Source organism: Brachionichthys hirsutus, chromosome 9 (genome assembly GCF_040956055.1).
Source record: "Brachionichthys hirsutus isolate HB-005 chromosome 9, CSIRO-AGI_Bhir_v1, whole genome shotgun sequence".
Lineage (NCBI taxonomy): Eukaryota > Metazoa > Chordata > Actinopteri > Lophiiformes > Brachionichthyidae > Brachionichthys > Brachionichthys hirsutus.
In genome coordinates, this window is record NC_090905.1 from 12,693,638 (window position 1) to 12,705,727 (window position 12,090).

General features: G+C 44.3%; 1 protein-coding gene across 1 annotated transcript in view; it reads right to left on the reverse strand.

The window, feature by feature from the left end:
- Positions 1-2,505: 2,505 nt before the first annotated feature.
- The window catches only part of kif1aa (kinesin family member 1Aa), a 28,649-nt gene continuing 19,064 nt past the window's right edge, over positions 2,506-12,090 (reverse strand). Inside the window, exons 32-50 of the mRNA XM_068743215.1 lie at positions 11,948-12,066; positions 11,788-11,843; positions 10,357-10,465; positions 9,466-9,532; positions 9,287-9,371; positions 9,101-9,206; positions 7,683-7,709; positions 6,077-6,100; positions 5,543-5,657; positions 5,284-5,417; positions 5,133-5,194; positions 4,907-5,052; positions 4,532-4,717; positions 4,039-4,110; positions 3,820-3,938; positions 3,110-3,253; positions 2,830-3,022; positions 2,635-2,753; positions 2,506-2,548 (exon numbers count right to left, since the gene is read on the reverse strand). Coding sequence (XP_068599316.1) covers positions 2,506-2,548; positions 2,635-2,753; positions 2,830-3,022; positions 3,110-3,253; positions 3,820-3,938; positions 4,039-4,110; positions 4,532-4,717; positions 4,907-5,052; positions 5,133-5,194; positions 5,284-5,417; positions 5,543-5,657; positions 6,077-6,100; positions 7,683-7,709; positions 9,101-9,206; positions 9,287-9,371; positions 9,466-9,532; positions 10,357-10,465; positions 11,788-11,843; positions 11,948-12,066 — 1,926 coding nt within the window. The remainder of the gene's footprint in view (positions 2,549-2,634; positions 2,754-2,829; positions 3,023-3,109; positions 3,254-3,819; positions 3,939-4,038; positions 4,111-4,531; positions 4,718-4,906; positions 5,053-5,132; positions 5,195-5,283; positions 5,418-5,542; positions 5,658-6,076; positions 6,101-7,682; positions 7,710-9,100; positions 9,207-9,286; positions 9,372-9,465; positions 9,533-10,356; positions 10,466-11,787; positions 11,844-11,947; positions 12,067-12,090) is intronic.

The window sequence follows — 12,090 nt, forward strand, 5'->3', positions numbered from 1 at the left end:
TTTGGTCGTGCAAACAAACAAACTGAACAACAGTGATTATACGTGGAAGCACAGGAATGGTTGCCCTTCAGAGGACAGTTGAAGGATGAGAAAATGCGAATATTGTGAAGAATGTCCACGAGTGATTGTGAAGGTAGATGCCGAAACAATAGTGAAACTCAGACAGGCTGAAATGACTGACAGGGGCCTGGTGCACCAACAAATTACAGATGCATATTACAGCATCAGCGTGTTCCCTGATACTAAACAACCTACAATCAATAAGGAACCAGGCTATGAAAAAGTTCCCGCTTCTACTCCTGCAGTATAAGTAATGTGAAATACTAATGTACATTCAAAGTGTTTTTTTTTTCTTGTGACTGCACCAAAGGACCTTTGGTTGGCTCAAATGTGCCCAAAACAAAGCAAGAGGAATGATCTTAATAGAGATCAGTCCGGGATAATCCCAGGTTCTATCTAAGACTGGAACTTTAAGGAGATGAAAGAGATATGATGCCCTCCATGATAATGCCCTCGCTGGATAAAATCGCAGAGTCTGGGATAGACTGGCTGGATCATTGATCACCCAACTAACTCCACAAACATTTGATTGATTAACTACATACACGTAGGACTGCAAAATAAATTGATTTGATCACTTGAAAATATGTCCACAACACAGAGAATACTTTCCAGTCTCATAGTATGCCCTTAGTGAGATTCATTACTATGTAAATTGCATCGGCATCAAACAGGGATACACAGAATTGTTTTTAGAATTCATGCCAAAAACCAGCTGTGTCAATGCATAGAAATAAATAAGAGGCTTTGTATAATGGTGTCACGTTTCATTTAGCACACTCCGTAGGCTGGCTGACCTGAGGCGTGCTTAGCAATGAAAGTTCACCCAATCAATTACTTTAGTGTCAGATTCAGGATCAGTTTGAATGAAATGCTGCAGAGACAATACAGCAGCAAAGTTCATTAAAAAAATGCAACTAGTGATAAAGTAGAGCAGAAGACTTTCCTCTTGATACTGTCAACAGAACCGACATTGCAGTTCTGGAATACATATACCGGTAATTATTTTTTTAATGCACAAGCGGGGCGTATGCTTTGTGTTGTGGAAATTCAGCAATAAATCACACCTGGTCGACATGTTATGGAACAAAAAGGCCACATTTTTGACTGACTATAGCAGCGATGGTGATGCAAAGCAGAGACATGATGTGATGTGATCTGCAGACACTTCCAGAACTATTCGAGCAGCATGTAGGAGGACGTTTCAAAACAACTGGCGCAGCGGCATACTGTACAGTATGAGTGTTAAGAGAGGCACTACATTTTATTAACATACACACCATTCAGAAAGCCAGCTTCTTATTCTGTACTGTAAAAGACAGTGATCAGCCCATCTCAACGTCCTTTATCGAATAATAAATATACTGTTTGTTAGCAGGGTCAAAGGTCAGAGGTGACTATCCCTAATCTTAAAGGGGGTAGTATTCTTCGAGTAGTTTTAAGCACAAAGAAAGAATAGAATACAAAATTATTACGTTGTTTAAATAGAATTAACTACAAAGGGCCAGGGTCGCATTATTCAAACATTTGAGGAACTCATTAAAAAGTGCAGTGTGCAGAAATTGCACGGTACAACTACTTTAGAAATATAAATATCTTTTCAAATAAATACATGCAGAAATAAATCATAATGCTGTTAATTATCTAAATAGATCACAGTTTGAAATAAATAAATCATGTGCAGAATGACAGGATTAAAGGTGATGTTTGATGACTTGATATGTGAAAGCCGATAAACTCAGCGCTCCTACAAGTAGCTAAACGCATGAACGAATTAAAATGGCAATAGAAGATGAAATCACGTCGTGCGCTAAGGTTTTATGAGGAGTTTTGGGAACAGGAGGCAGACTACTCAACATCACAGTACACAGATGATTCTAAAGGGTGACACTCAGCGGCTATTTTCCTCTTTCAGAGTGTATTTTTCTAAGTTGTACGCAAATCAGCCCAGAAACTTTATATACTGCTGTAGAGTCGAGTGGAAAAGGATCTGTGTGTTCGTTTATTTACTGATGCAAATGTAGCGAATCTCAACTGACACGGCAGCTTTAGGTAAAAATAAACATCACTGTATTTTTAAGGAATAAATGCATAAGGCTTGATGTGTCACTGACAACAACTACAGTACATTACCATACGTATGCAATCTGAAATAAGAAACTGCTCCTACTTCCTCCATATTGTCGGTTTGCGCAGCTATGAATGAACTCCTGTACAGTACGGTGACACCTTGTTGAAGCGGTTCTCCAGACTACGGGACTCACACCGCAGCAAAGGCCCGACACGATAGGGAGGCTTTTTGATCCACAGAGAATGTGCAGAGGAAAGATGACTGTCGGTGACGGTGGAGGGAGGATGGAACTTCAGCACAGTGGGAGGGATAAAGACAAAGATCTATGTACATTTAGTCTTTGCGTTCATCCTTCTCTAAAGACGTTTGTCCAGTCACATCCTCATCTGTCCCGCTCGTCTCCTTGACAACTTTGACCTGGGAGACGGAACAGAAAAACTATTCATAATAAAGATACATCTCCCATCCCTGAGTTTATTATTTTACACTTACAGTGATTTTACCTGATGGTTCCAGCGAGGAGAGGGTTAAACGCATACAGCCAGTCATGCATCTCTTTGTCATTAGTGGCCTGAAGCAATATTCCACGGTGCTCTGTGCACACGGCGAATGTGTTTGGGGTCTGTGGAAAGAGACAAACTGATTATAGCCTTCGCCGCAGAACGAGGGGATGAAGAAGAGTTTGGGGAATCACCGACCTTCAGCATTGCCTGCTGGTCCTCACTGTACTCCACCTGGGCAGAGGAGAGGTTGAGGATGGCCCGTTCCACAGTGTCTCGCTCTGTGTTGTAGATGTAGACATAAGGCCGTCGCACGACAACGTAGCGCTTCACCCATCCGTTGGAGTGCGGCTCCAGGAAATGTATGTAACCTTTTTTGGACACAATGGGGCTGCAAAAAACAGGCAGTACCACCAAATGTGAACCAAGGAAGACGCAGAACGAGCACAAAGGAAGGGAAGGTACCGTACAGACTTACCTGATCCTAATCTCCTGGATATCAGGGACGAATCTGTGTGTTCGGGGTTTGGTTTCAGAGCCTCCGTCGACAGACTTCCTGACCTGTGCGTCCTGATGCGTGCCAGGACTGGGGCTAACAGCACGAGAGCGAGGCACAGGGGGTCTGTGGTCAGGAAAAATGTGAGGCTTAGCGTCTAATGTTAACAAAGTGCTTCGCAATGTGTGAGCGACTTTACAAGTCTAAAAGTATTATGTTATTTCACTGAAGCATTTAGTCAAAACAGCAGGAAATACTGAGTAGCCCTCGTTTTGAGTGCATTTCATCAAAGAGAAACAGCGGAAAGAAGTCATTTAAGTTTCCCCCGGAATATCTGAGAAAGTACCCCCCCCCCCCCCCAAAGGTTTCAAACGAGTTGCATTGTGGGAAACTCCACCAGAGACAAATGCCTCTCACAGAAATAAAAATAAATCTCTTAATAGTCAAAACTGTTGCTTCAGTGCTTGGTTTTATCATGTTTAGAACAATTTGTGAAAAACCATCAAATGGATTTTGAGTTATTCACGAGAAGTGAAACAGACGGACAGACGGATGGATGGAAGCCAACCCGACGTCCACCGCCTCACGTTGCTCATTGCAGGGGATAAGTAATGCTAAACCAGACTCCAGATCTCAAAACAAAGTGTATCATGGCTTCCAAACGAAAAACACAGGGGGATCTAAGGACTGACCTGAGATCAGTGTTGCCATAACCCTCAGCCAGTGAGGGGCACGTTGAGGAGGGTGCGATTGTGTTGAGGGCGCAGATCGAGGTCGAGTCTCTTAGCGTGGTGACTGACATCTCAGAGATCTGTGACACACAGACGCTCAGCTGTGAGGAATCGATCAGCGAGCATTGATCTGTCTTTTTGGCGGCCGTGGGTTTAGATCCGAGTGTTTTGGAGCACTACCTTGCTTTCGCTGGCGCTGACACACACGTGGCTGTATTCTCGGTTGAAGGAGTGAGTGAGCAGCCGCAAACACTGCGAGTAAAAAAAAGGACAGAGCTTCTTCTGAGGTCACACAAGATTAAGTGAAATCGCATGGACAATACAAAAATGTACGCTACATTCTGATATAAAGGCACACGTGTTGAGGTACAACACGTACTGTACTTGAGCAGGACAAATGACAAATGCTTCTCTGGCACCAAACAACACCCTCCACTGTCCATGAAGGATCTATCGTTATTACACTTCAACTTCATGTAGCTTGGCCACCTTCTCTCTTTTGATGTTATGCCCAAGTCTTCCTTTTTGAGAAGACATAACTCCCTTACATGAACGAATCCAGAGGTTACTGTAGTGTAGCTGTCATTTTCCCACTCATTGATTCTCTGGGTTTTGTAACCTTAAAAATTCTCTTTTTGTCATTCATGAAGCTGAAGAATAAGTGACGGCCGACCTTGGCAGCAAGTTCCCTCTGCCTGTCAGTGATCTCAGAGCCGGAGATGACTTCCTGTTCGAGGTCTGAGGACGGCGGCGTCTCGCTCAGCACCTCAGTGACACAGGACAACAGGGACTCCTGGCCCATGAGCAAGGTAGAGTCCAGTTTCTCTCTTAGCAGGAGGTAATGTTTGGTCTTCTCCACCTGAGGAAAAATAATAATCACAATTATTAGACTTAAACTTGGAGAAAATGATCTCCAAGCACCTTTAAGATAGTTTGACAAGTGGACTGGCAGAGCTGCTTTCAACATCATAAACCATCGTGTTTAAAAAGATGATCTGCATCTGAGGATGCAGTGGAATAAATGACACCAAGTAACTAATCTCCTCACATCCTGAAGGAGGCTGAGTTTCTCCAGCTCCCACTGGTGGTCCAGAATGAGGCTGTCACTGCGAGGCCTCCAGCCAGCCAGATTCTCCTCCCCACGGACGTAGGCCACTGAGGTGTCCAGCACCCGCCTGCGTCTCCGCTGCATACCTGGTATGGGCAGATGCACGGTGATACATGTTGCTGAGGTGAGCTTAACGCCGGATGCCAACTTTTGCGTTGCGTCTCACCTGGGCTTCCGACAGCAGCGAGGTTACACAAGCTGACCTCATAAACTCCAGTTACACGGTTTCTAGAAATGCAAACAAAAAGGCCACAGTTCTTTATCAACTTAGAGAACAGGATATAAATGTTATTCATAGTTTGAAGATCGGAACCCACCCATCAGCTGCTCTCAGGCTCCCAGTACCAAAAAGGTTTCGGATGGAGCGTGAGGCTGAGAGCTTTGTGTCCCGGGAGTAAAACACCATGCAGATATCTTTGGTGATGACTGCAGGCTGGGTGCAGTTCTCCATCTGCAATTGATTATTTTTTTAAAAGTGGTGGATTTCCAAAGCTAATCCTCCAGAGTAATTCATACATCATTCCTGATGACAGCAAAAGCATTTCTGACTGTCATGAATACAGGCAGTGTTCCTACCTCCAGGTAAGCAGAGAGGGTCATGTAGATCTTCTCTCCGTACGGAGTGACTCGGTTTAGCAGCAGGGAGTTGTGCATGGAGCTATCCCAAGCAGCCTCGAAGCGGTAGAAGGTCCTGATGACATTTGAAGGAAAGAAAAAATGAATCAAAGAAGTCCTCACACTTTAACTACAAATAGTGTCTGAGCTAATATCAGCCAGACATCAAGATAATAATCAGGAAAAATAAATACAAAAGTTTAAATAATCAAAAATACTTCACTTACAAAGATGGAGACTAAAATTTGATTTGATACAATGAGAAAATAATATGATTTGTAAAGTAACAATCCTATTGGAGTTGTAGAGTCTTTAAACAGTAATCTTCAAAATGTAAGTACATAATCGATGAAGAAATCTTTTGCATGCAACAGAGTTGATGTTTGGCCTCGTACGAAACACCACAGAAAAGCAGAGGTGAATGTGAGCAGAAACAGGAAGGGGGGGTGAAGGACAGCTAGATGAGATGGGGCGGGGGCGGGGGCAGTGAAATACCTATGATCAAGTTCCAAGGAAATGCTGTGAGAAAGAAGAGATCAGCAAAAGAATAGACATGTGAGCGTCAGGAACTGCGCTGCGGTTTGCACCCTGGTGAGACACGGACGGCGTTTTTCCAAACTATTATCTCCTCGTGTAAACACAGCGCAGCTCGCACACAAGAGACCGTTGAGAAATCCTCTGGAAGCTCATCGACCTGACGCAATCTCTCATCCTGCTCTACTGCTCAAGTGGTCAAATCACAGCACATGGCCATTTCTCAAGCAAAACAATGCTGCTTTCAGTTACGCCTCTGATTTATTTGATTTTTTTCCCACTTCCCTTGAGGGGAAATAATCACACACTGAAACCAGGAGACTGATGTTTCTGTAAACCACAAAAAAACAGGCTGAATGAACTCTCCATGAGGTTCACATGTTGCGCTCGCTGGCCTTGGCCCGAGGCGACCTTGTGGGAACGTGAACAATGTGTCACCCAGAAGAAAACGAAGCACCAATGCACCGAGTAGATTGTGTGGCAAAGAGAGCTCAGCTGCTCTTTGAATGTTCTGTTTTTAATAATTAGCAAGTTCAAGTAGTCGAAAGCGCTTCGCTAAAACTACAGGAAAGCAATTTCCTCTTTGCACGACACCAACATGAGCTCCTCGGTGTTTTACTACCTCCTAAAAACGCAGCAGCCAGGACTGAAGTCATGCTGCTGGCGGAACATGTGAGGAGCCGTTTGTTTCTGGTGCTTGGCGGCGTTTCACTGGAGGTACAAGTGAGATTTACAAATATTCACAACATTGCAGCAATTTTGGGCAACAGAGCTACTGGTGAGGTAATGTTTGCCTGGATTACTTTACAATGGCTGCATGTGAATGCCGGGCCAGAGCGGGTACTGTAAATGATGTGATCCACATTACAGCTCTTGAGTAATAGTGTTCCTGTTAATAGTCTGTGGCTGTGATGGGAAGTTTCTCTTGGGATTTCGGTCATTTACAAAAGTAGAACATATTACGGGATTTAAAATATTGCTTCATTTCAAAGTTCAACATTATGAAACTAAGAAACAGACTGGAGAGGGGGAAGCTGAAAATGTTGTTCAGGCCAGGATGTGTTTATTTCTATTTATTATCTGTGTTCTAATAATGAATCACTACCGCCCCCTGATGGCAGACAACAGAAACATTTAAAATATTTTACTCAAAATCAACGTAAACACGGTGAAAGATGGTTTTCAAGTGCAAGAGTAACCAAATATAGATTCGCTTTCTAATATCAGCTTCATTGGATATTTCCTGCAGCAACTTAGTGGAAACAGCGAGTGTGATACTGACCCCCCCACGACACCTCCAGCAGAGACACAATCCACAGAAGTAAAGCAAGCCATGCACAAACCATCATAAACTGCATGATCAGAGCTCAGCACACATCCAACTCAGCAGGAGACATGCAGCTTCACACTCCCGTCACTTCTCACGAGGCACAGATGAGCCGCTGAGTGATGGCAGAGGTCACAGAGCGCGAAACGAAGGAAATGGAAGTCATGTAGGAAGGACAGAGAGATGGAGGAGGTGTTTCAATAACTTAAGAATATGAGAAGAAAGGCAAAAATCATATACCTAGGCATGTCCGAATCAAGAAACTGTCTGCAAAAGCAAAACAAACAGCATTCCGTTAGTGGACTGGAGGGAGAAAAATGTTAGCATCCATTTATACTTTAATGTTAGTCTCTGCAAGCTGGAACCGGGCTGAGTGGGGCGTCTGTTTGCTTTAGAATGATATTCAGTAAGCCTGAGTATGAGTGGGAAGGCTGTTGGTATCGTCATGGATATTGGAAAGGAGTCAGGAAAGCAGGTGGATTAAGCAATAAGTCAAAAGCAGAGGAATCAAAATTCACCTGGGAAAAAAACTACACCTGACATTAAGGTAATAATTTAGGCCAAATATTCAGTGGTTGTACGGACACTGTTTGATGGTGCTGTTAAAGTAAAGTGATGCTGGTTGGAGGTCAAATCAATTAAAACGTAAATCTTTTTCATGCGAGCGTGAGCGAGTCGAACGTCTTGTGCTGCCCTCTAATGTCAGGCCACAGAAAGAAATAAGACGAGTGAATAATTCAGAGGGAAGCCTTAATCTTCAGTGTGCAGAATATATTGTGAGACAACATGCAACACAGGCCATAATGGGGAACTTAATACTATTTAACAACATTCTGTATGAATTTCAGTCTGGCATTGATCTGCTGGGTTGCTGTTTCCTGTAGTTTAATTCAGTCCGATGCCGATACGTGCAAAGCCAGCAAAAAACATCCTTTTCATGGGTTTAGCGTGGATTATAAAGTTGTTATTCAACTGAAATGTTCATTCAGCAGTGAGATTTGATCAGACGACGGTGGCTGGCGATGAGTGATTGCTCTCCAAAAGCAAACGAGTGTCGGAGATGAGATGAGTTAGAGGTGGGTGGTAAACAAGGTGAGATGGAATATGTACGAATGACCAAACGACACAAAAAGCACAGAATAACCAGGAGGGTCGCACAGCCAGCAGGGAAGACGTTTATCATACAACTCATTCAGCTTTCATAAAATACGCAGGGGACATTTGAGCCACTTTGCTGAGATGGCCACTCCACATTTTTCTTTGTGGAATCCCACAGAAGAGGAAACTACACTCGTGCAGACATAATAATTATAAAGGTGGCAAAAGGAAACTGCGTTCTAAGGATTTCTGGAACATTCACGATGCTTCATTTGTCGTTTATTACAAACAGCCCCTTGATCATCATGACATGCGCCGCCTGTATCCAGTGCAGGTTCCGCCACAACAATACAAATAAAAGTCACAAGGATGAATGGTTTCCAAAGTCAGCAATGTTGCCACGATTTTAGTAAGAAACATTTTCGATTCTTTTATTTCGATATATATCTAAATCTAGTTAAGCCCGCAGTCTCAAAATGGATCAGCGAGGTGTTTCTGTTCATAAACAGGATCTGGCTGCTGCACAGGAAGGCGTTTCCATCGAACAGATCGGTACGTACCGGTCATCTGCCATGGGCCGGACATACCCAGCAGCCAGGATGTTGAGAGAGAGAATATTGGGATCGATGATGGTCTCATCAGCTTCGGGGGTGCAGCGTAGACGACCTGGACAGACATGTGTACTTCATGTTAGGACAACTCATACACAGACAAGAGAAAGTGTCACTATCAGTCTGGAAACTTACCCACGACAAGCTCCCGAATATCCTTCCACTCCATGTCACCTCCTGACTCGTGTACAATGGTAACAGCAATTCTCCTCTGTAGGCCCTTTGGTCATGAAAAACATGGAAAAGAGAAAAAGATGCATAGTTCAGTTATCATCTTTTAAATATTCTATTAGTACACAGTGTGAATAACGAACCTGGTGCAGCAGGAACGTGCCATGACAAGGCATCCCGCCTCTGTGGTCCGCCACTGCAGGGATGTAGCTGAGAAGAGGAACACTGATTTAGTCAGGTGTCAGTGATTTATGAGTTCTGCTCTCCCAAACTATTCCGCCTCGAGGGAAGAACAAGCCGGCTTCCGAACAAATCTTTACTCTCCACAATATCATAGACCAATGCCAAGAACACCAGACACCCCTCAAGATCAATTATATCGATTTCAAGAAGGCCTTTGACAGCATCCACAGGGAGTCATTGTGGCAGATTGTCCAGCTGTACGGTGTTACCATGAAAGCACGTCGACATCTTCAGGGCCCCGTACCGCCCGCAACTCCACTTGTCGAGTGGAAACCATCACCATTATTGTTGTCATTGACTTTGTGATGAGGAAGACCATTAGCGGGGCAGATTTTGTGAACGCGGATGAAGTCTGCCAGCGTCACCAAACAAATTGGATGTCTTCTGCCGACGGTGCCTCAGATCCATCCTGAGGATATCATGGAGAGACCACATCACAAACGAGGAGGTGATGAGAAGGGCGGGTGTGGCACTGCTGTCTGACGTCTGTCTCTGACAGGAGAAGGAGGATGGCTGGACATGTACTCCGGCTGGCAAGAGAGAGACCGCCAAGGGGTGGAAAGAGAAAGAGAGGGAGGCCAAATAATACGTGGAGAAGGACAGTCAAGGAAGATCTATGGGAGATGGGAGTCAGCTGGCATGGAGCAAGAAGGGTCACCAGGGACCGGGGCAAAGGGAGGGGACTCCTCACCCAATGTTCCCATGGGAACGGGAGGAACTAACTAAGTAGCCAAACTATTCTAAACACACAGCACTGGATGCCCGTTGATAAAATAGACCCGGATACTCACTCTCCATTGGCCTCCAGCTCGCAGATCTCAAAGGACACCATGAGATCGTATTTGCTGTGGCAGGGTCCCGCCAGCGGCCGGGTCAGAGCTGTCAGCTTTGTAGCAGGTACTGTTGAAAGGTGTTAAAAAGGGAGACAGGCTGCGTCAGAGAGGAGACAAGTGGCTAATAGCAGGGAGCAGCTCTGACCTTAGAGGGGAAAGAGAACGGGAAGAAGAAAGGAAATCAGGGGGGGGGGGATACCACTAAGACCTGCAGGAGGTGCTGCTTTCCTTCAGCACTGTCCTCCCAGAGGAGAATAACACTGCATCCCCATAATATATCTATTTATGCTGTTTCAGACTTTACATGTGTTCACAGGGATTCAGTCTGTGCTATGCATATGCACAAACTCCTTGAGCAGCGTTCTCCTTTATCACTATCGATGTTATCGATCATAGCTTTGTAAATGAAAACTGACTATGAGCTGGCAGCATTACTTCCGTTTTAAGTAGCTCCTCCCAAAAAGGAGATCAGTGTTCAGAGAAAGCAGTAGAAAGATCATTTTAAATAATGTGTGATACACTCTGCGTGTTTGGACAATGCAGAAATTTGGAGTAAGTACTAGAATTCTTTTTTTTTTTTTCTGAGACATTTTACATCAATTAAGTCAAATAAGTGTTTCAGATACGGCTGTGAATCAGCAATTCATCTGGTTTACATGTTAATATACTCTACAGGTTAGGTAACGTCCCATCTGAGAAGCACTCACAGAGGGAACTGAGAGGAGAATCCACCACAACACACGCTGACAGAGTACACACAGTACACAGAGTACACACAGTACACCAGAGAGCCAATCCAACTGAATCCTAATGCAGGAAAACTCTTTGATATCTACATGTTTCATTCAGATGACTGTTACAGTCTTTGAGAAGTAGCACCTGTAACATAGAAATGTAGGGATTTGGCTCATTCAAAAAATGCAACAGTTAACAGTGAATGAGTAAAGTGTAACGTGATGGTCATTTTAACTTGTTGGTATTGCTGTGATAAACACTCGACATAGAAAAGCTTCCGGTCTCAGGATTCTCTTGGATTCAGGATAAATAACCAACCCGGCTTCTGAGCTTTAATAACGGAACAGATAGAGATGGGCGAGGCTGTCGGCCGAGCTAGCTCATTTCCTTCCAACAGGAAGGAAGCAGCCAAGCCAGCGGCAGACAGCGCGTGGCCCGACAACGAGTCCACCAGCGCCCCATTGAGCGCTTCCGGGACCAGGTAGCGGATCAGCTCCAGCGATTTCTCCCGGTCCGGTGAGGCGTCTGAGTCAGCTGATCATGCCCAACAACACAAGGCTAACGGTTACACGGGAGACCAGTACAAAGACGCTACGACATTTATGAATGGTGGTATTGAAGCAAAAAACAAAAAACTCAACAAGCAGTACTCACCAGGTTTGGACAGAGGCATTACTCGTGGGAACTGTCTTCTGCAGGGACGCAGCGGACTGGTAATGACAACATGCCCAGCGTCAAATGGAAACTCAACAATATGCATTACATCTGTGTGTGCAATAAATAAAAAAAAGACCCCTCATAATCAGACACCGACCTGAGGTCGTCTTTACAGAGAGGCAGAAAAGGCTGTTTCTGGTAGTGTCCAAACACCTCGAACACAATCGGCTGAGTCTTGATGTAGTCAACAAAAGATTTTGTAACTTCAACAGCAATCTATAAAAAAGAACAACATAGTGA